The 23,729-nt window shown below is 50.1% G+C and overlaps 3 protein-coding genes across 6 annotated transcripts in view; 1 reads left to right on the top strand and 2 right to left on the bottom strand.

The window, feature by feature from the left end:
• The window catches only part of GNAZ (G protein subunit alpha z), a 39,943-nt gene extending 34,476 nt beyond the window's left edge, over positions 1-5,467 (bottom strand). The window contains exon 1 of the mRNA XM_053370235.1: positions 5,198-5,467. The gene's annotated coding sequence lies outside the window, so the exon portion shown is untranslated. The remainder of the gene's footprint in view (positions 1-5,197) is intronic.
• The window catches only part of RSPH14 (radial spoke head 14 homolog), a 59,883-nt gene extending 43,968 nt beyond the window's left edge, over positions 1-15,915 (top strand). For all 4 annotated transcript variants that reach the window (XM_053370238.1, XM_053370236.1, XM_053370237.1 and 1 more), the window contains exons 5-7: positions 13,743-13,968; positions 14,571-14,707; positions 15,615-15,915. In XM_053370238.1, coding sequence (XP_053226213.1) covers positions 13,743-13,968; positions 14,571-14,707; positions 15,615-15,853 — 602 coding nt within the window. In that variant the 3' untranslated portion in view covers positions 15,854-15,915. The remainder of the gene's footprint in view (positions 1-13,742; positions 13,969-14,570; positions 14,708-15,614) is intronic.
• A 6,266-nt stretch (positions 15,916-22,181) lies between these two features.
• The window catches only part of LOC128403762 (sodium/glucose cotransporter 1-like), a 36,504-nt gene continuing 34,956 nt past the window's right edge, over positions 22,182-23,729 (bottom strand). Inside the window, exon 16 of the mRNA XM_053368827.1 lies at positions 22,182-23,158. Coding sequence (XP_053224802.1) covers positions 22,944-23,158 — 215 coding nt within the window. The 3' untranslated portion in view covers positions 22,182-22,943. The remainder of the gene's footprint in view (positions 23,159-23,729) is intronic.

The following is a 23,729-nucleotide window of genomic DNA, read 5'->3' as shown; positions in this document are numbered from 1 at the left end:
ATTTGGAAAGAATGGAAGCTTTGACACAATCCTTTCCTACAACACCATGTTCAACTTTCTGCGCACCACAGAACTAGTTGGGAGCTCCAAGATTCTAGAGACTCTTCTGCACCACAGGGAAGCAGGAGATAGGCACAAGAATAGCCAGTTTCCAGAATAAAGTCTCTCTTCCCACCATCACCAGTGGCAGAATCACCGCCTTCCTGCCACTCTTCACTTGCTGTTTTATGGAACCAATGAGATAACCTCCAACTTCTGGAATGAACAACCATTTGCTAGACTGACAGGTCAGCCCCAGAACAACTTGATCCACAAAGGCTTCGCACAGGAGAGGCTTATTCACAGGAGGACCAGAACACTGCTGGATGCCAGGCTGCACATAGAGAGCCTGGTCAAGTAGGGGCATCCAAACACTGAAATGCATGTGTTGTGCTCACAAAACTGAACTCCTGAACTCCTTCACCATAAGGGATTTCTTCTCAGTGGTTCCTAAGCAATGCCATGTCAACACAGGCCATCACAGGCTTTATCTGATCATAGCCTTTCAGAGTTGTACCTCGGCAAGTTCTTAGGCTATTTGACCTTCTAGTTACTATGGAGAAGTCCAGCCCAGCTGACTAAAACCCAGGTGAAGGTGCGAGAGATTAGCAAAGCACAGCTCCCTCATGGAAAGGTGGCTGAATCTTCAGCATGGTTCAAGTCAAGAATGGGTTGGTAACCTTTGGCCTGGAATAGTAAACAATACTTTGAATCCAACGTGTTTGCTGTTATTCATTATGCCTCTACAATCAAAAGCGAACTGTTACTGGAAGAAAATGCTGAATCTTTGTATGCTGGAAAATATTCTAGGTCTGTTATCCACCCTGCAGAAAAGGATGATCATGTGCACGCTAGCCTCTGTTAATACTATAAAGGTAAAGGTAAAGGGACCCCTGACCATCAGGTCCAGTCGTGGCCGACTCTGGGGTTGCGGCGCTCATCTTGCTTTACTGGCGGAGGGAGCCGGCGTTTGTCCGCAGACAGCTTCTGGGTCATGTGACCAGCAGGACTAAGCCGCTTCTGGCAAACCAGAGCAGCGCACGGAAACGCCGTTTACCTTCCCGCCGGAGCGGTACCTATTTATCTACTTGTACTTTGATGTGCTTTCGAACTGCTAGGTTGGCAGGAGCAGGGACCGAGCAATGGGAGCTCAACCCGTCGTGGGGATTCGAACCGCCAATCTTCTGATCGGCAAGTCCTAGGCTCTGTGGTTTAACCCACAGCGCCACCCGCGTCCCTTCTGTTAATACTATAAGGCAGCACAAATTCAGTGACTCTGGGTATGGATCCCTCAAGAGATATCAGGTGCATGCTTTGGGCTGGAAAATTAATCAATATGAATTCCTTTCGAGATTCTACAAGAGAGAAAGGTCACTTGGGCAGAAGCAACTCATTCCACCGCAGCTTTTAAAACCGATTTTAGGGGATCAGGGGAGAAACAAGCTAAGACTGCAAACACTGCCACTGGCCATTGTCATGAGAGAGAATACATTTAATTAAGACCCTTTAGGGCATTTGATGACACATATTCGGTTATCTCACACAAAGAATTTAGGGGGGGGGGAGTTCAGGAAACTAGAACAATTTCTCAATTATAAGGTAACTGCAATATGAAATTGAGAAAATTGTATTTATCTATGACTGATGGATTAAGTAGCCAACATGTCAATCAAAAAGGACATCAGCAGAGAACCATGCATCAAGCAATTCCTGTTGTACGTTGCTTAACCACTATATATATATATATCCGGTGTACAAAACAGTAATCTTACTCCTATATTACTCCTGAAAAGCTGAACAAAATCCTTTACTGAACTGTCACTTTTAGATTCTGGAAATGACATACCAACAGTTGTTGGAGTTGCCCTTTTGTTCAAGTCTCTTCAACCCAAGTGGTGAGAATAATGGGGAAAGTGTTAACATTCGAAGCATCAAGTCATTTTGAACTCTCTTGATTTCAAGGGGCAACTAAACTGTTCATACAAAAGCTTTTGGTTGCTGTGAAAAGTGCACGGGCTCATCTTTGGAAAGCTGCATTCATGCCAATTAAAGATCTGGACATGTTGACTGATTACGGAAATGTTTCTGTGGAACTGGATGAAACCATTCCCCTTTTATTGAAATATTCATTGTAATATATGGTTGAAAAGTTATATGGGAAGATTTAATCTGAGAAATTTAAAGCAAACTCACTGTGTGCAGGACTGAAGCCTCTTAGCCCGTTTCACCACCACTTTACAGCCTTAAACCTTCCATTTTACCAGAATATAAAGGTTTAACCACTTAAAATCAAATGCTACAGTCTGAGCCAATGCACTTTTAGTCAGAGTTAAATTCAACTGGGCCTACTCCCAGGCAAGTGTACATATGATTGCAGACTTAGGCTGCAGTCCCATGCCCACTTACCTGTGAGTAAGCCCAATAGACCTCCATGGGGCTTACTTCTGAGTAGTTATGTATGGGCTTGTACTGTTTGCCTCTTTGCTCAATGAATCTGACAGCAGAAGAGTGCCAAGGACTTGAACAGAGGTTATTTTATTTAGCTTTATAGAAACTGACTTTCAACTACCTGGATCTCTCAATGATTACCTGAGGCATGGAATGCGAACTGCACATGCAGCAGGAGGAAATCAGCCCTTATTTTTCTGGAGTCCCTTGCCCTGTGGTGGATAGCAGAGGACACCCAGTTGCACTTGAAGCCGCATGATTTTGTGACCGCCAATACTGTGAAATTAGGCCACATATTCTACAAGAACGAAAATATTAAAATCTATCTTATGGCTTGGAAATCGGCACCAGTGATATCAGTGGATTTTGTCAGTGAGCCAGTGACGTCTGTAAAAGCCTCCTGTGAAGTTGTTCAGCACTGCCAGCCTGTCTATATCAAGATTGGTGACAAAAACCTGCCTGGATCAAGCTTTGTTTCCTGGAAGACGCTAATTCTGCCTTCCCGGGAGCTCCTTGGAGCAAAGAAGCTTCTTCAATATGGGAAAGCAAGCCAGTCAAAAACGGCTAATAAGATTATGGCAAAATGAGGAGACACTGCATTGTTGCCCTGCTGATTAACACACTTGAATGTGTAAGTGGTACATTATTACCTCCCGATGCCAGCTCAGTCACTCTTTAAACCGTGTATCTAACTGGTATATAAATGGACTGTGTCCACAGAGGAAGAAATTGCAACTGACACCAATATTTCCCACACCTGGTACACTTCCTGAAATGAGGAGGGCAAAGTCCCATCCTGTACTTGTGTCTAGAGCTTTATTTATTTATTCTACCTGGCCAGCCAATCAAAGCTAACATAATGCATGCATAACTGAGGCACTGTTAGTAGGTGGTTCCCTAGACCAGATGGCTAGGAGGTTGCCTGCTCTTGATGGGGTTACACTCCCTCTGCAGGAGCGGGTACGCAGCTTGGGGGTCCTTCGGGGTCCATTGCTGTCACTTGAGGCTCAGGTGGCCTCTGTGGTAAAGGCCTTCCATCAGCTTTGGCTGGTGGCCCCGCTGCATCCCTATCTGGACAGGGATAGCCTAACTTCTGTTGTCTAGGCTCTGTTAACCTCTAAGTTAGATTACTGCAGTGTGTTACCCTTTTAGGAGGGGTATTGTTTTTGTTTCTCATTGCATTATGTATTTTTGTGTTTTTACATTGTAAACCACCCTGTGATCCTTTGATGAAAGGCAATATAGAAATGTATTAAATAAATAAATGTAACCATAACTTAAAAAAAAAGTGCCACCAGACCCAACTATTTCAGACCTGAAGCACCTCTGGACTAATTATTTTTCGATTTTTGGAAGGGAGGGTACCATGGCTACATTAAAAGGCATGCCCTACTCCTGGAAGGCCAAAAGACAGAGTGGTTTGCTTCACCATTAGAGGCCAGCCTTAAATTGCTTGACTTATGTCAACTGCTTGAAGATGAACACAGAACACACAAAAAACCAGGTCTTCTCTTGCAAGATTCTTCATGTCCTATCCAATGATTTGCTTGTTTTTGGAGGGCTTCTCTAAAAAGATGTGCAAGCATATAGACTTACTGAGGCAGTAAGTCAGGAGGAGAGGAGAATCCTACACCTGAGACCATCTTGCCAAGAAGGCCCCTCTCATCCTTTCCTGTCTACTCAGCCCAGGTGCTGGCCCTTCCCTGAGAACCACACCCCCCTCCCATGCCACCTCTCTGGGCCTCTGCTCTCAGAGTGTCCTCCATCCAAGGGCAGGGCTCCTTCCTTTTTCGGTGGACCATTTCCCAACCCAATGAGGTGACAGCCATGCCAGTGGCATACAGTCTCCTGCCACAGTAAGTCTGAATCCCGTCCAGCCACAAGCACCAACTGGAGAGGGGATGGAGACAGACCCCAGCCCCAGCCAGCACACAGTAGGCGAGAAGAGAGAACCATGCACCCCTAAGCCCAGTTAAGCACCACCTGCCCCAAACAGGAAAAGGTGTGTCAGCTTCGGTGATGTGAAATCCACAACCCTCACGTCGCTGGGCCCCGCTGGCCTGATCCGCTTCCATGCTTTGCAGCAAAATCGATCCAGACAGTCCCCCGGAGCGTGTGGCGACCCGCCTCTGGTGCCCGGCCCAAAAGGAGGATGCAGGCATGTCTCTCTCCCTGTCGCCCAAGCAAACGATCCTCGTGGAGAGGGCGTGGGGGGGTGCTCAATGGCACAGCGCGAAATCGGGAGGTCAAGCGCTGTCTGGCGCAGGCAGGGCAGGAGGACGCGCGCAAAATGAGCAGCAGCAGGGACCAGCCCGGTCGCCTGGGAGGCTTCCCCGCTCAGGTGCCACCGCAGGCGCCTTCCTCCCGCAAAAGGCCTCCCGCCCGCAAATCGCCTGCCCGAGAGGAGCTGTCCATCCCGCTTGCGCGAGGCCGAGCCTGCCCGGGAAAGCGGGCAGCCGACGTTTTGCCTTCCTGCCCAAGGCGCCCCCTTCCCCGCCCTGCCGGGCTGCGGAGGCCGAGCCTCGCGGGAGGCGTTGGCGTCGCTTTGGCCACGCGGAAGCCAAGAGCCCGGCGGTCGACTAGCCCACCCCCACCCCGGCTCCGGCGCAAAGGGCATCTCTGGGGGGGGGGATCCCCGTCCCAAGCAGCCCTCGCCGCGGCTTCGCCCTGACCTAGTTCCCCGGCGGGAGCGCGGCCAAGCAGCACCTACCTCTTCACAGGCGCCAGAGGCGGGGCAGGCAGCCGCCTCCTTCTCCGCGGCTGCTGCTGCTGCTGCCGTTGCCGCCGCCGCCGGGCTTCGTCAGCGCCAGGGCTCCCATCCTCCCCGCGGGACGGGCACCGGCGCGGGATGCGTGCCTCGCCTTCGTCTGGCTGCTGCTGCTGCTGCTACTAGCACCGGTGCCGCAGGAGGAGCGGGGCGGGGCGGGCGGCGGGCCGGGCGCTGGGCTGCTCGGTGGCTCCCCGCAGCCGCGCGCCACAGCACACCACGCTCGGGAGCCTCGGGCGCAGGAGGGGCTGGCGCGCCGCAGAGGCTCCGCGCGCCCCGATTGGCCGGCCGACGCCCGGATTGGCGCGCGCCCTCGCCAATGGCGGAGCGCGCCGGCGCCGTGCGCGCAGAAGACTCGCGCGCCCAGGCAGCGGGGCTGCCACGTGGGGGCCCGGCGAGGCTGGACGGGGCCGGATCGCTCAAAGGCCCCCAAGCGCGACACGCTTCTCCCAGCCGCCAACCCCCCCCCCCTCCAGCGGCTCCACGGGCCTCCCCCTTGGCTGGCAGCCAGGGGGCACCTCGCCCGGGTCATAGGCGCCAAGCAACCCCGCCGCGACGGGGTGCAAAGGCTCGGTTGGCCTCCCTGGCTTCCCTGGGGTGGGATCGGGGGTGCAGTTTCCTGGGAGCATGGCTTCCCTGGGGCAGCTGACCGCAGAGGCCCCATCATCGAAGACTGACCTCAAGGACAAGGTGGGCAGAGCAGCAGCTGCCCCTCAGGGCAAAGGGCTCCTTTGCAGATTGTCCTTAATCCCTGTGACTAACCCAGTTTTGTAGCCAGATGGCTTACTGGCGAGGTATGACTTCTTGGGGATCCTCTTTAACCTACAACCAGTAAGCCCATTCTGGCACCATGCCCCCAATGCCCTCAGCTCAACCTGTGCAATGGTTGCCCTATTTCCCCCTAACAACAGTCCTGTAAGGTAGGTTGGACTGAGAATAGTACTGGCCAAGGGGCATAAGATGCAACAAGAGAGTTTTCCCAATTTTGGGTGTTGTTTCAGGGGAATTTTTTTCAGTCTGCTGGATCCATATCTTCCTGGTTCTTGGGGTACACTTCTTGTTGTTGTTTATTAAATTTGTTTACTGCCCTTCATCCAAAATTCACAACATATGAACACAAAATGAGAACACAAAATCCATAATAAAAAACGAACAAGAAGCTTTTGCTTTTACTCTAAAACTAAAGGTGGAAGCCAAGTTGGCATGCTCTGCCACTGAGCCATGGAGTCTGTCTAAAAGTGATGTCTTAAAAACTCATCTGGTGCTGCCGATTACCAGCATAAACTTGCTCTTGCAACCCTACCCTTCAACCACTTTGATGAAATTTTAATGACAAGCTAATGTTAGGCTTATTAACGCTTATCCCAAAGGATTTAGAAGCCTCAGTTGAAAACGAGCAGCCAACTGAAACCTAGTTGAGGCAACAGTGCAAAATCAGGTTCATAGAGCGTTAAATGATGCATGTCTTGGTGTATAAACCAGCAGCTTATGCCTCTGGGTTGCTGAGAAAATGGAAATTTAAAAATCCAAGATGGCTGCCACAATCACTGTGCCTTAATTATAAATGAAACATAGGCACCATATTGTAATTGGAACGACAGTGAAATGTTTAGGAGTACGGAAATAATGTCTGATATGACTTTGGAATAACTCTTTACAGCTGCCAGTTGTTTATGTATTGACATGTTAAGTATTTCAATGGAAGATGGGCCAAGCAAACTTTTCGTACATGAGGCCAATTCTGGTGGGTGCATTGGGGTTGCTTCAGAGCACCAATCCAGGAAGGATAATGCCCAACATGCAAAAATGCCAGAAAAACAGCAGACGTGCCCGTAGCATTCCTGCAAATCGTACCACAGCCCACCCATCGGGGACTGCAATGGCAACAATGCCCACATAGAAAGGCAGCCAAGATACTCACTAAAATTGGGAAATCAGCTCCCAAGGCCATAACACCAAAATGATTCCATTCCATCAGTAGTCAGCTAGTAAGGAAAAGTTTCTGCCTGCTGGACAATCACAAGGGTGACTGGGCTGGAGGGGCTTCTCTGCAGCTGGACCATGTTTAAGGAATGCTCTACGCTCTGAGGGGCAATTGATCGTATTTTCTTTTTGGTGCCCCTGTTCACGCACACATTCTCTGAAGTGGGTGAATGGGCATTAAAATTGCAATTCCACTTCAGTGTTGGTGTGAAACAATGCATTTTGGGAGCACAACCCCCCTAAATTCACATAAACACCGGTGGGATCCGATGGCAGGACATTCACAGAAGACCAAAAGAAGAGCGTCATCACGTAATTTAAGCTATGGAATTTGCTACCACAAGATATGGTGATGTCCATAAGACTGAACAGCTTGGAAAGGGAGTTAGAAAAATTCATTGAGGATACAGGCCATGGCTGTAAGCTGCCTCCTGGTTCAGAGGCAGCACGTCTTCAGACACCAGGCTCTGGATAACAGCAGAAGAGGACTGTGGCACCCTGTCCCCACTGGGGGATCGGGATGGGAAATGGGATGGTGGAGTAGATCAGCCCCCTTTCAGTCTGATCCAGCAGCAGCCAGGCTCTTCTTGGGTTAGTTCGGTGTGCAACGGCGTGCTTCCCCATACGTGACAGCTGCATATTTCTGGACTAGATGATCCTGAGGGTCCCTTCCAACTCTACAATTCAATGATTCTATGTGTTTGTTATATGAATATACATTTGAATCAAGAGCTTCCCCCTTTAAAAATTATAACAAAGATGTGATAACTTGGAGCGTTTGAAATAAAATGGGCTGAGAAGGTGGATATGAAATACTCCAGAGAGGAAGCTAAATTTTGGGGTGGCTGTGATCCTGCCGAGCCAAGTCCACATTATAGGTATACTATTGTTTAAGATCAGGGCATCACTGTCTTCTTATTCTTCCAAAGCTGAGGTTTAGGGATGTTTCGTCCTCAATCTGGTTGTTGTTCATTTGTCACAATGCCTCCTCTTCCAAGTGTGGCATATGTATCTCTGACTAATCTCAAGCGGTTATTAGCCTGGCAACCTCTCTGTGTTCTTTTAGCAATTTGCCATTCATCATTTTATCATCTTTACTATTTTTGTTCTAAACCGAACAGCCTCACAATCTCACATGCCTCGTTTTTTCGTTGCCCTTTCTCATCTAGGGCCTGTTTGTCATGACAATTTAAGGATGCTGAGGCAGGGCTGAAATTACCCATACCCTCAAAAGTATTGCAAGGGCAAACCCTGGCCCAACAGGGACTTGTGCCAGGGTCTCCCTGGCACCTTGTAGATGGATCCTGTGCCCACTTCCTTTCCTCCTGCCCGATTCCCTTCTCTGGCCTCTTCCTCCATCCTTCTCAGCCCAGCAGGAACATTTGCCAGTGCCGTACATTGTTTCTTGCTCCCCACCTGCCAGCATCAGGCCTTCTGCCCTTTTCACTTTGCCCTCTGGAGTTCCGGAGCAGCAGAAAGACAGTGACATCCCTCCCTACCTGCCTGTGCACCAGAAGTGCGTCTCCTTACAAAGGCAGGTCCCGAGGGTCACCTGACAGAAAGGTCCGTGGCTAAAAGGGACTGCTGGAAACACGGGACCCGGCACAATCATTCCTACCCAGGCTGTGGTTAATATGTGGAATGGAGGGGGCATTTGCTGAGAAGTAAAGCGCTAAGACAGTTTCTATGGCAACGCCTTTTCCTTTGTAGAGCAGCAGATAGAAACCCTGCACTCCTTGTCAGTGTGTTTGTTTATCAACATGCTGTTCATCCACTCATGTGAAAGCTGATTTTTTTTTTGGCTACAAGAATAACAGTGGAGGGACCGGGAGGCATGCAATGCGGGCGGAAGATGCAGGCGCAAAGGTTTTCCTTCATTGCGTTTTCACAGGGGAGACTAGCATGCGCCTGCCTGCGTGTCCGTCCAGGCACCTTTGTGTAGCTGACGTCTTTGGAGCCCATCGGCCACATTCCCACACTGGGGAGCATTTGAAACTCAAGCAAAACCCACCTTCTGTACTTGGTGTCGGCCGCATTTCCACTGCTGCAGGGGCTGAAAGGAGAATCGGGGTGTCCTAGCTTTGCTCTGGAGTGGCCACCCCACCACATTCCTAGTCCTTGGATTCCCAGCCATCGTTTTCTTTTAATGTTGAAGCCATTCCTGCTTTCAGGGGGAGAGAGTTCCCAAGCTGAGGTTCCGCCCCAAGAAAAGGGCCTTATCCAAATGGTGCCCCAGTCAAGGCCATTCCTCCTGAGCCACAAATGGCAGAATACAGTCCAAGAACAGGCAAGTCAATTGTGCCAAAGCACAGTTCTCAAGTATTTACGGGCCAAACTAGGCATCATCAGACCCGCAGCAGCCCCGCTCATCTGGTTCGAAGACCAGGGAGTAACACTGGGGAAGAGAGAATTGACACCCCCCAATCTAAGTCGTGTGTCCCCACCCCCACCCCATTGGTACTATTAGTTCTTTGGGGGAGACACACGGGAACCATACAGGCACCCACACACTTTCCCTGCAAAGCTAATAGCAGTGAGTGGGAGTTAGCTCTTAGAAACGGTGCCGGAGAATCAGTTCCCTTCCTTTATCCCACTCCCAATGCCACTTAAAACGGTGCCATCTAGTCCTACCTGCTCCAATCTTCAGCTGCTAAGTGCTTGTTTCTTCTTCTTTTAAACAAACGAACACAGGAGATCTTGACTGCTGACCACCTGTGTTAGGTCAACTGAAGCCCTCAGTTTTGATGGTTTCCGACTGGGTGTGCATCACATTCTTTTCCTTCCGCTGCAAGCTGAAGTCATATAACTGGCACACCCACACATTCCTCCAGTGCCAGGTGGCTTGAACTCAGGCCTTACAACTCTGGGACTGCTCAGATTCCAGAACGTTAATTTTACAATTGCCCCGGGGCCATATACATGTTCAATTCACATTACCACCCTGTAAGAGCAAGCAACAGAGCAAGACAAAATTAGAACCCTGACTCCACCCACAGGAAGCCCTTTAGCTAGCAACTTGCCATTTGTTGTCTAGAGGTGGATCCATGCCTTTTGTAAATCTTAAGGGGCAACCCTACAGTATAGATGTTTGTTGTTGTTGTTTAGTCGTTTAGTCGTGTCCGACTCTTCATGACCCCCTGGACCAGAGCACACCAGGCACTCCTGTCTTCCACTGCCTCCCGCAGTTTGGTCAAACTCATGCTGGTAGCTTCGAGAACACTGTCCAACCATCTCGTCCCCTTCTCCTTGTGCCCTCAATCTTTCCCAACATCAGGGTCTTTTCCAGGGAGTCTTTTCTTCTCATGAGGTGGCCAAAGTATTGGAGCCTCAGCTTCAGGATCTGTCCTTCCAGTGAGCACTCAGGGCTGATTTCCTTCAGAATGGATAGGTTTGATCTTCTTGCAGTCCATGGGACTCTCAAGAGTCTCCTCCAGCACCATAATTCAAAAGCATCCATTCTTCGGCGATCAGCCTTCTTTATGGTCCAGCTCTCACTTCCATACATCACTACTGGGAAAACCATAGCTTTCACTATACGGACCTTTGTTGGCAAGGTTATGTCTCTGCTTTTTAAGATTTAAATGGGTTAAATAGTCATTTCTCCCTTGGCATATTCTTCCGCAGGACATTCTCAGCACCCTCGATAAACGACAACTCCCTGGATTCTTTGGGGAAGTGATGATCATTAATCCAATATAACATTGGTTACAAATTCACACAGGGTAGAAAATTATGATTATGATTATTTATTAAATTTATGTGCTGCCCTATACCCTATGTGTCTTGGTTTGGGGAAGAAAAAAGTTTGAAAAAATGGCCGTTGTTCCCAAATGCAGATGCATTCCCTTGCAAAGTTGTCTCAAAAACTCCAAATGAAATTGCCCTGCTTGAGGGAGCATTTCAGTGATGATTGTACCATAACCTGGTTTTTCCGCGCACATGCAGATATTGAGACACAAACACAATGGAAAACCTGCTTTCCCCCTAATTTTTCACCTTTCATGGCAAGCTTTACAGTAGTCAGGTTCCATTCATCTTCCAGCTAGTTCTCTTTAAAATCAACTGCAGAACTAGGTTAGTTATATATAGAAAGACCAGCATGGACTCTTTTTTTTTTTTTTTTTTTTTTTGGTACATGAAGCTCTGAGCAGGGCATTTTTTAATTATGTCTGCACTTTTTCTCCCTTAGTTTGAAATATAACCAGACCTCCTTTCCTTGATTCTTGTCATAGTTATAACATTGGTGCTTATTCCGGCCAATTACTCTTGTAAATGTTATTTATCCCAGTCCAGGGGTAGCCCTCCAGATGGTGTCCTGCAGATTTGCTGGACTACAACTCCCATTATCCTTGACCATTAGGCAGGCTGGCAGCTAGGGCTGCTAGGAGTTGAGACAAATAGCTCACTAGGTAGAGCACAATACTCTTAATTCCAGGGTCGTGGATTCAAGCCCCACGTTGGGCAAAAGATTTCTGCATTCCAGGGAATTGGACTAGACGACCCTCGTGGTCCTTTCCATCTCTGCAATTCTATGATTCTATGAACATCCAGTGAGGGCAACACGTTGGCTTTCTCTGCTCCAACACCTGCCTTTCCAAGCCAGGAGAACGTTTCAAACAAGCAAGCAAACAAAAACAGGTTCATTTAACGCCTTCCCCACCAAACTTGGATGCTAGATCCATTCAGCCCAAGGCCGCCCTGGAGTCATTTCCCCATTTCTGCCTTGCCTCATTCTAGAGGGCTTCAGAGATCCTAACCCTGGTCCTCCCTGAATTCTGCCCAGGCTCCTCATAAACCACGCACAGGCAAACTCAGCCCTCCAGATGTTTTGGGACTACAATTCCCATCATCCCCGACCACTGGTCCTGTTAGCTAGGTATCATGGGAGTTGTAGTCCCAAAACATCTGGAGGGCCAAGTTTTCCCATGCCTGTCATAGACACTCCCATCCACAGGACCTCTAGCAGGATTGACTATGGCTCCAAGAGCACACACCTCCCTGTGCAAAACAAGAACAGTCCCATGCAATATGGGGCTGACTCTCCCACATGAGGGGAGAGTTGCTCTTATGCTCAGGTCCTGCTTGTGGGATTCCCTTTGGGGGCATCTAGTTGGCCACATTGTGAACAGGATGCTAGACTGGATGGGCCATTAGCCTGACCCATCAGGCTCATTTTACATTCCTAAGGAAATTTACAGGGACTCTGCTTACCTTCAGCCTCTGTCAAACTCCAGCAGGCGCCCTTAGGGGCTGGGATGCCAGTCCTGGGGGCGGTCTGAGCCTCCTACTTCATATCCTCACCAAGGAGAGCTGGGATGAGGGTACAGCAGTGCCCCAAACAACCAAGAGGGAGCACAAGTAATCAGCTGCAGCCCAAGACATGCTTCACAAGTGTGGTCAATCAACAGGCCAAGATCAAGACCAAGGGTTGAGCCAGGGACCTGTGTTACTTCCAGCAGCTCTCTCAAGAGAGAGGCCTTATGGACTCTGGCTTCCTAAGACCACGCACACCCTGATTTCAGCTGCTGGTGGTGAAGGTGTTGCTCTTGAGACCCCTACTCCTCAAGTTGCTCGGTAGCACAGGAACCGCATGTGATGCTGCAGTCGAGAGATCTGTGGGGCTAATCAAGAGGCTTTCCAATGAGGCTTTCAAGGTTGTTTGGCTCTGAGGAGAGATTTCATGCTCCCAAACCTGTTGCCATGGCACAGCCCCACACAACACCTGCTTGGCTATCCCTCAGGCAAGTACAATGCCGACTGATAATCTTCCATAAAGCCACCGTGGAAAATTGCTCCACTTTTTCATCAATGAAATTGCAGTGGAGCCTGTAGGAGAAGTCGCTTTGCGTCATCAAAGCCACTACAATACTGGAAGGGAAGACGTTTTGTGGGGAAACGGGGTAAGGCTGATACCAGTACAGTGGGGTGTGTGTGTCATTTTGTCAAGGTCATATCTAGGAAGGGACGGATTAACACCCCCTCTGTGTGCACTGTGGTCCCCACAATGATGGTGGTGACGATTCTGTGCTATACTTTCTAAAGAAGTGTTTCCTTGGAAACCCCATACCCCCATGAAGGAGAAGGAACCTAAGCAGTTATCTCGGAAAGGAAAGGTTGCTTTGAAGAAACACCACCAACAACTTGGGACCACAACTCCCATCAGCTCCAGCCAGTGCGGCCCTATGATGCTGGGGCTGATGGATGTTGTAGTCCAAAGTACCTGGAGGGCACAGGTTGGGGAAGGCTCCTTCTGTTCTCCTCGTATACCGAACTTCCGCATCACCCAACCGCACATGTGAATCACTTTCGATGGAGCTGCTTGTCTCCTAGCAACAGTCACCAGGCAGCTGAGGCTTGTTTGCCAGTGGCTCCTTGCAGACAGCCTGTTCTCTCCTCGGCTGCCTCCTGTTTTGCAATGGCAATCCTCATGGCTGGGAGGGCTTGGCTAGGCCATGGGCTTTTGGGGCACCACCACAGATCCTCCTTCTGTTCCCTCCTCCTGCAGGAGCCACCGGGATTGTGGAGAGCGGCTTGGTTCCCTCGCTGGTCTTCAAGCTGAAGACGGAGCTGGAGGATATCCAGGAGCTAATCTTGGAGACGCTGACAGGCTGCCTGCGGGTGGAGGCCTTCGAGGCCTTGGCCACAGGAGCCGTCCACATCCTGAAGGAGCTGCTCAGCCATTCAGGGGTGAACATCAGGAGCAGGGCAGCTCAGGCCTTGATGGCCATCAGGTGAGGGCCAGTGACTCACCCGGGGAGGAGGAGAAATCCAGTCCCCATTTCAGTTATCATTGTTATTGTCATGTTTATTCATATCACACCTTTTTCATATTGCACTCAAGGCGGCCGACAGAGAAAAATACAAAACCGATAAAATGCGAGAGGCAAAAAACATACACAAATTTCCGTTCCAAAATGATACACAATCCAAAATCCTTCAAGACACAATTTCTCCAGATTTTTGTGGTCTGTTGGAGGGAATTGCTTGCCAGGTTGTGTGTCTTAGGAGACACATGCTCTGAAACGCTGACAAATTTTCATGTCTTTTTTTAAAAAAAAGAAATCACAAATTGATGCAGATCTGTGGGCAGGATTCACACGTAGCGCTAAGCTATGGGTCAACAAGGCCTTTTTGTTTTTGTAGCCCTACGTTTTACAAATATCAGAATGTCCCAAGACAGAGGTCGTTCTCTTACATAAGGGACAACTCAGGTCCCCCGTGTTGGCCAGAGGACAACCAGCTCTTAGCGTGTGTGCACACACACACACACACCTCAGACCCACAGAGAGGCTTAGAGTTTCTTTGGCTGATCCCCACCCTTTGCTCCCCTCAGTGTCCCGCTGGAAGGGAAGAACATGGTCTTTGAGGAAGATGTTTTCCCAGACCTTGTCATGCTTCTGGAAGATGAAGACGCCGAGGTCCGAGCCAACGCTGCCGGGGCGCTGATGAATTCAGCCATCACCACCCAAGGTGAGGAGAGGAAGGCAGGGGAGCAGCTGGCAGGCTGGACCTTCTGGATTTCCAATTCCTTTTGAGGAGAAATGGGGAGGGCAGCTGAGTTGTGGAAAGCAGAAAGTTAGAAGGCAAGGCCACTGGCGCAAGAGAGAAAGACCGGGACAGTGCAGCTGGGCATGTAGCCAGGCTTTGAGGGGAAGCCATGGGGTCCCTGGAAACATTTTGGCCTTATCCCAAGGCTTTAGCTAGACCCTGCCTCCTCACAATTTGCTGTCCTCCATTTGCTTCTCCCTCCCGTCGTCTCATTGGCTGTGCTGGCTTCTAGGGCTTCTGGGATTTGGAATCTAGCAACCTCTCCAGAGCACCAGCTTGGAGAAGGCTGATCTCCCCAAGTGTAGAGCTGTCGGGTCAGCTGAGGGGAATCCTGTTGTCTCATGTGGCTGATGCACAACTGAGCAGCAGGATCCAAGATGCTGCCCAGGCAACCTCTAGCACACTGGCTGCCTAGAGCTTTGGTGGCTTCCGAGCTGTGGTGGAGGCCATTCCTGTGTTGTACAGATGGCAAGAAACACCTGAATAGCCAAAGGTCCAGCCAATTCCAGCCACTCACACATTTCATTGCTAGTTGTAATCTTGACATGTGACCTGCCAAGGGCTGCAGAAAAAGCCACTCAGCCTTCACACAAGCAACCCGCTCTGGTATATCTTCCCTCCACTCTCAGAGGCAGGATGCCAAGGAGTACAAATGGCGCTTGTGACCTGTTTGTGGCTTCCCAGAAGAGGCACCTGGATGGCTGACACGGGAAGCCCAGGAGGCTGGGCTAGACAGGGGCCACCTTTAAACACCCCCACCCACCCCCAGCAGCTGCTGCAGGGCTTCTCCTTTTAGCATCTCACAGGGCCTTCCTTCTGTCACCTTCAGGGAAATACGCAGCCATCAATGCAGACGCCATTGACACGCTGCTGCCCCTGATTCACGATGAGAGGAGCAAAGTCCGCCTTTACTCCATCAAGGCCCTGACCATGTTGTCAGAGGCCCCCGAGGGCCGGAAGATATTGCTGGGCCACGTGGCCGAATTCCGGAAGAGGCTGAGCGATTCCAGCCCGGCTGTGAGGAGGGCGGCACAGATTGCGGTGGAAGTCATTGAGTGGAAGCCGTAGGGAACGGGCTGGCGGGGACCTTGGAGAGCAACGCAATTGACAATAAAGTTCCTGCTTCAACAGCTCCATGTCTGCCTGCCTCTTGTCATCATGCGTGGGCTGCACTAGCATGACTGGTTTAGTGGAGGAGCTTTGTTTCAGTTCTCTTTTAACTTGTATACCACCTTTCCATATTGGTATACACAAGGTAGATTACAAGCTGCAGAAACGGCAAAATACACAACAAAGATCACACATCCTATAGCAATCTGACCCAATAATGACTAGAAAACATACAGCATATATCAAATCAAGTGATCTTCAGTGCTCCATTTGGAATACCATATCACAAAATCAGATTAACTCTCAAAATATCAGCAAATAATAATTAAGCAGATATTCACTCTCAGCCATTGCAATAAATCATGACTGAACTATAACCAATAAAAATAACAGCAAAGTCACGATTCATGAAAGACCATGTATAATAGGGTTACCAGATGTCCCCAGTTCCCGGGGACAGTCCCCCGATTTGCAAATCTGTCCCTGGGAAATGTGGCAGCGGCAGCCTCCTGGCTTCAGGAGCTGTTCGCTTCCGTGGCGCCTGCCATTTTCCCTCGCTGGAAGTCCCCATATGATGTGTCTTGTGTGCAACACATCATATGAGGACTTCCAAGAGGGAAAGTGGCAGGCACCATGGCAGTGGGCAGTGAGCAGCTCCGGAAGCCAGCCAGAGCCAACTGCGCTACCAGACTGGCTCCGGGCTGCTGAGGCTGCCGCTGCCACTACCAAAGGGGAACTGGGGACGTCCGGTGGTACAGATCTCCTGCCCCCTTCCCCCTTTGTTTTGACTAATCGGGGGGGGGGCCTCAGGAGTCACAGGTGGGTGGCCGTTGCCCAGTTTTCAAAAAACTTTGCGCATTTATGTTTCACAGGGTGCGAAAGAAGGGCTTTGCACCTTTATACAATATGCACGTGTGCTTGGACTCAGGGTCTTTTGCCTCACCATCCCCACTACTGACTCCCTGTTGCTACTCAGCTTCCCCCCCCAAAAAAAAAAAAGAAGAAGAAGAAGTGTTCCCAGAGTCATTGAAAAAAATCTGGTAACCATAATGTATAAAATCCAACTGAGCAACGGAGTCACATAGCTTGTAAAATTACAAAATGCACTCAAGTTTCGTAACAATATCTAATCCACAAGACTCTTCCCTGAGGGAGTAGACAGAGCTGGTGACCAAACTCTGAAACCAGGGCCCTTAGCACCATTCTGGACAGTAGGGAGACGAAGAGATCTGACCCACAGGGCTCAATTCCTGTGCAACCTCCACTGAAATGGCTGCCCTTCGTAGATTCTCTGCTGATGTGTGCCGCTGTGGGCTGAGTGAGACCCTTTGCGGAGCAAGCCAGGCAGAATAGATTCAGGAACAAGGCCTGCCCCCCAAACCTCAGGTGTGGGTCCTGTTGCTACTCAGTGGCAGCTGCTAGGCCAGCAAGCTAGGAAGGCAAGACAGGACTGCGGAAGGGAATTCACCAGGGAGAGGCTGACCTCTGTCCCTCTGTAGGGGCTACAGAGTCCAGGGGTCGACTGTCTCCAGCTGAGCAGGCCTCTCCCAGTGTCAGGCCCCTGCTGGGAGGGGCAGACAGGTTATTTTATTGCACGTGGAAGCCCCATGGGAGAATTGTGCTGTGTTTTTTGTAGGATATAATATGGTGTACTGTGGGGCAATTGTGAAAAAAGACTCCAAGCCTAGAAGAGCTCGGTGAGAGGCGTCTCTTCTCTTTCCACACCCCCCCCCAGAACCAGCCCTACCAATAGGCAAAGGGTGGCAGTTGCCTCAGGTGTCAGGAGATAGCAGCAGCAGATGTCCTCAGGCTGTTCCTCCTCAGCCCCTCAGGCAGCCACCTCTGTTGAAGGGCAGAGCGTATCCTGCCCCCATCCCAAATTAGCCGGCCAATGAGGCTGTGTGCACATTGTACACTTAAAGCACATGGCTTCCCCCAAAGAATCCTGGGAGCTGTAGTTTAGCCCTCAGAAAACTACAATTCCCATAAGCCTTAAACTACAGTTCCCAGGCTTCTTTGGGGGTAGTCAGGAGCTTTTAAATGTGTCTGTAGCCTCAGATGGCATGCAGGAAGCTATCCCATCACTAGTGCTGAAATATGATTCCTTCGCCAATTCTGTTGTACATGTCATGGCTGCCAGCACTTCTTCGCTATAGCCTGCAAAATGTCTCTGGCCTGGCCTGACTCCCTCCCTTTGAATGCAGTCACAAATGCAGTCCTTGATCTTGCCAACTGGCCCCTTCCCTCTCATAGCCCTACGAAGAAGCAACAGCTTCAAAATCAGCCACCACCCAAGGCCTTCAACCTGGGGCTCTCCAAGTGCTGCTGAACTACAGCTCCCAGCAGCCCTGGTAGCCAGGGCGGCCAACAGTCAGGGATGATGGGAGTTGTCCAACATCTGGAGGGCACCAGGTTGGGGGAGGCTGCCATCACCCTTCCCTAGCTCTCACAGAACAAGCCGCAGAGACAAAAGATGAAGATTCCCCAAGCTCTGTCAGCAGGTGGGGGAAATGGAACCATTCCTGGCAATGATGAACTCTGGAGCAATGCCTCAATTTGATCAATGTGGACTCCAAGGGCTGTGATGGTGCCAAGGCAGGAGCAAGGGGTGTCTTCTGGAAAGGGGCCAGGAGCGGTCTCTGCCTCCAGTTGCTGCTTCAGAGTCTTTGCATTCAACAGTTCCTGTCCAGGACTGGCGGAAATACCAAATGACCACACACACACACACATTAACATAAGGCACAGTTCACTAGCACGTTCTGGTGGAGCTTGTGCAAGAGCACTCCTTGGGCTGTGCCTTGTGTGTTAGGTCTGCCTGCCTGCCCTCCGCTCTAAACACCACTCAGAAACCAGCACTTCCCCTCGTCTCGTGGGAGAAGCACCTCTGGTTCTCGCTTACTTTAGTCTCTTTCCCTGGGTTGTTGTTGTAGAGTTGAAAGGGACCCCAAGGGTCACCTAGTCCAACCCCCTCCAACGCAGGAACCCTGGCAGGTGGCCATCCAACCTCTGTTTAAAAACTTACAATGAAGGAGAGACCACCACCTTCTGAGGGAGTCTGTTCCACTGTCAAACAACTCTCACCGTCAGATTGAGTCAACTAAATCCAACTCAGACCCATTGAAATGAATGAACCTAAGTTAATCACATACATTAACTTCAATAGGCCTACTCGGAGTAAGACTAGCATTGAATGCTTCTGACTGTGTGCACTCCCCACCCTCAAGCGTTTGTGGCCTCAGAATGCCTGAAAGAGCGTCTCCACCCCCATCGTTCTGCCTGGACACTGAGGTCCAGCGCTGAGGGCCTTCTGGCAGTTCCCTCGCTGCGAGAAGCCAAGTTACAGGGAACCAGGCAGAGGGCCTTCTTGGTAGTGGCGCCTGCCCTGTGGAACGCCCTCCCACCAGACGTCAAAGAGAAGAACTTCTACTAGACTTTTAGAAGACATCTGAAGGCAGCCCTGTTTAGGGAAGCTTTTAATGTTTAATAGGTCATTGTATTTTAGTGTTTTGTTGGAAGCTGCCCAGAGTGGTTGGGGAAACCCAGCTAGATGGGTGGGGTATAAATAATATGTTGTTGTTGTTGTTGCAACCTTGACACATTCACCACCTCAAGCTCCCATACCACCAGGATGTCCCAGAAAGAGAGAAGTGGCTCTGGTGCCCCCCCCCCTTTCGTTCCAGGTCCTATAGCCCCACCACAGGCTTCTGACATCACCTGAACAGACCCAACAACATTCCTGACGGAATGCCTCTAGGTGATGGCTTCCCATCCTGCTCCAACCTCTCCTTGCCAAAGGCAGAGAAAAGGTTTCAGCTCGATGAGAAATCGCTGGCGGGTTTCTGCTTAACATAGCCGAGGATTCAGCTGCAAACAACTTAGTCACCCGGAAATATTGAGGGGAACCTTTGCATTGTCTCCTGCATATGGCAAATCCAACAATTAGCCTGTCACCATCTGGCACTTCCCCTCCGCCCTGCTATTAAGCCTTGACATTTCTAAAAATGAGCCGGACTCAGCCGGGGCCTGTTTGCCGCAGTCGCGGAGCGTGGTGCTGGGAGGTCTGGAGCGATGCTCTGCTGCGGGTGACGCCAGAAGATGCCTGCATCAACAAATCACCTGTTTCCCCTCTCTCCATCACTTGAAGTCAGCACCGATCACTGCTCTAATTAATGTAGCCAGGACTTAATCACCAGCTGAGAGCAAGATTCCAACCTCCGCCAGCTCAGAGAAGGGGTTTGGGGGGTTTTAATGACAGAAACAGCCCAGTCTAGGTTCAGGACAGATAAAATAAAGTCTTTCTTCATGCAGTGCACAGTTAAAATTGTGAAGCTCCCACAAGAGGCAATGATGGCCACCAACTTGGATGGCTTTAAAAAAGGATCAGACAGATTCATGGAGGAGAGGACTATTGATGCTAGCTGTGCTCTGGGAGGCAGCAATGCTTCAAATACCAATTGCCAGAAGTTACAAGAGGGGAGACTGTGCTTGTGTTCAAATCCTGCTTGTTTCCCACAGACAACTGGTTGGCCACTGTGAGAACAGGATGCTAAACTAGGTGGGCCCTTTGGTGTGATCCAGCAGCCTCTTCTTATATTCATGGGAGCCAGCATGGTGTAGTGGTTAAGAGCAGTGGACTCGTAATCTGGTGAACTGGGTTCCCTTCCCCGCTCCTCCACCTGCAGCTGCTGGGTGACCTTGGGCTAGTCACACTTCTCTGAAGTCTCTCAGCCTCACTCACCTCACAGAGTGTTTGTTGTGGGGGAGGAAGGGAAAGGAGATTGTAAGCCACTTTGAGACTCCTTAAGGGGAGTGTAAGGCAGGATATCAAGTCCAAACTCCTCTTCTTCTGTAGGTCTGTGGAGCTGAGGCTCCAGTGTCTTGTGAACTTGCCTCAGGTTCCCTGGAGGTGTGAAACCCCTCCCAAGTGGCCCAGGGTGGCAAAGTATGTGTGTAGAGGGAACATGCCTCATGATACCTCTAGTTCAGGGGTCAGCAAAGCTTTTTCAGCTGTGGGCCGGTCCACCGTCCCTCAGACCATGTGGTGGGCCGGACTATATTTTGAAAAAAATAAAATGAACAAATTCCTATGCCCCACAAATAACCCAGAGATGCATTTAAAATAAAAGCACACATTCTACTCATGTAAAAACACACTGATTCCTGGACCGTCTGTGGCCCAGACTGAGAAGGCGATTGGGCCGGATCCAGCCTCCGGGCCTTAGATTGCCTACCCCTGCTCTAGTCCAGTCATGACCCTGATCCTGAGCAGAAGCTGGATCTCTTTATGGGTGGAGGGGAGTGGGAAGGACTTAGCTGGTTCAGGAAGAAAACTGGGGTAAGTGGCAGAGGCCCCCCCCAACTTGGTCTGAGCCAGGACCCTGCCCCCAAAATGAACTCCAACACACCCCAGACTCCCTCAAGGAACCCACCCACTTTGCAATGGGGGCCTCAGACTCCCCCAGTGTGCCATCACTCATCAGGAAGGGGGCGGGGCCAGGGAGTCATTTAAAGATTTCAGTGGAGCTCCTGATGAGCAAGTTGGCTGCTTGGAGCTGTCCAAGGTCCTGCAAAATCCAGCCTGGTGCTCCCTGAGCCACCCTCAGGCATCCAGCATGCTCTGTGGGCTCCTAGTCACAAGCCAGAGCAGTTTGATCAAGGAAGGCATCCCATTTCAAGCTGACATTCTGTTCTTCCTCCACAGAGACACACGGAGCGGTTATGCACTTTATTCTGTGAGGTGGGTAAGACTGAGAAATGGGGACTTGCCCACAGCCAGACAATGAACATACTAGCCACAGGGCTGAATCCAGGACTGTGGTCTAGAACGGTCCATAAGCCACACTGGCAATTTGCTCTTTTCATTCTTCTTAGCAACCCGTCCTGCAAATGATCTCACCAATGAAGGAATCTCCCTCTCTCTCCCCTTAGCATCCAAGATGGTTGCACAAATGCTACACCAACTCTTGCATGTCGTACGGAGCCTGTGGGAGATCCAGTTTATTTTTATATATGTATTGCATTCATATCCCACCTTTTTCTCCAAGGAGCTCAAGGTGGCATACATGGTTCTCCCCTTCCTTATTTAATCCCATCAACAACCCCATGAGGTAGGGTTAGGCTGAGAGGCAGTGACTGGCCCCCAAGGCCACCCATTGAACTTCTTAGCTGAGCTAGGAGATCTCCCAGGTCCTAGTCTGACACTGTAACCACTACACCACACAGCACCATAAGCAACTGCCCTGCCCCTTAGCATGGGATCCCTTTTCAAACAAAATGCAAGCTGCTGTTTGTTAAAAAATAAGTCGTGTATTATTATTTTTGCACAATTTATAATACATTGAGAATGCACAAAGAGCGGCAGGCCATGTCAAGTCAAAGACTGAAGTTTCAGGGGGTTGGCAGGGGGAGGTATCAACCCTTCTAATAATTTCAAGCTTGCTCAAATCGCAGTGGTAATAAAAATCCAGTCTAGCCACTTGCAGTCCAAGACCAGAGAAAAGAGCTCATGGGAAGGGGGTGGGAATTCAATGGGGGGGGGGGATGATAAAAGAGAAACAGGAAAGGAAAAAGCAAGGGAGGGAAGCAATTTAGAGATTCTGCCTAAAAGGGATTCAAGCAGATAGATCCACAGAATATGAAACTCAGCCTCTATTTTAGGGACTTGTACTTATTACTATCATTATTATTTACAAGGAATCACTTATGGGATAGCACAACATTTTAAACATAGAAAAGCAGCATTTTTATATATAAAAAACACTTTGTAAAAATAGAGTCCAAAAATGGACCCTGAGCATTGCTGATGTGGTTCTCCTCACCCCTTCCTCTTTATCTCTGAGCTGTGGGGCTCCTCCTTCCCCCCCTTTCAGAGGAGAAGCAGCCCACCCACCAATTAACTCAATTGATTAAACAATTAATCAACTTGATTGGCACAAATAAGTGTCAGACCTGGTAAGGGCAGAACTTACAAATTATGGCTTCACAAAGCAATCTCAGGGGGGGAGGGAGACCTTCATTTCAAAGGGAAAGGGGGAAGAAAAACACGAGTCTATGCAAAAAAGCCGTGGCAGAAGATGGCCACGGCCAGGAGGATGATGCCGTTGGTGTTGACCACCCGCCTCCAGAAGGGGTCCTCTGTTGTGTCCATCATCTTCTCCCGCAAGGCTTCCTCCTCCTCTTTGCTGAGCTTGGGAGCTGCTATGGTCTCCAAGCCACAGAACCAGTTGTAGGCCTTCCTGCAACAACCCTGCTCCTTGTCCGGGACTGCAAGAGGAAAAAAAAGGTCAAGGTCAAGGCTGAAAATGTAGAAGCCCAGTGCCAGACTCCCACCATACAGGTCAGTCTGAGTGTTGTAAAAGATGCTGAGAAAGGTTTTTTCTATAGGGTGCTTTTATTGTGTACTATAGTGGCACCTTAGGGCCGGCCCACCCATTGGGCAGTTGCCTCAGGTGGCAGGCTGGGGACAGCTGGGAGAGGCAGTACATCCCAGCCCTTAAGGAGGACAGTGCTTGCCGTCTCCTGCGTTTGTCACCGCTGCCGCCACCGGCTCCTCTCCAGATTCTGTTTTTCTGCGGGGCTTCCCTCAGGCGGAGGAGGTGGTGGCGCCATTTTCTGTTTGCCTCAAGTGGCAAGTGGGTGAGAGCCATGGACGAAGGGTGGGTAGTAAGTAAAGTTTGCATGACTGATTTGCATGCATTGTAAACCGCTTAGAAGCCTGTTCTGGCCTGAACTGGTTTTATTGTTTTAAAGCAGGGGTCAGCAACCTTTTTCAGCAGGGGGCCGGTCCACTGTCCATCAGACCATGTGGTGGGCCGGACTATATTTTGGGGGAAAA

Source organism: Podarcis raffonei, chromosome 16 (genome assembly GCF_027172205.1).
Source record: "Podarcis raffonei isolate rPodRaf1 chromosome 16, rPodRaf1.pri, whole genome shotgun sequence".
Lineage (NCBI taxonomy): Eukaryota > Metazoa > Chordata > Lepidosauria > Squamata > Lacertidae > Podarcis > Podarcis raffonei.
This window is presented reverse-complemented; position numbering and strand designations above follow the sequence as displayed.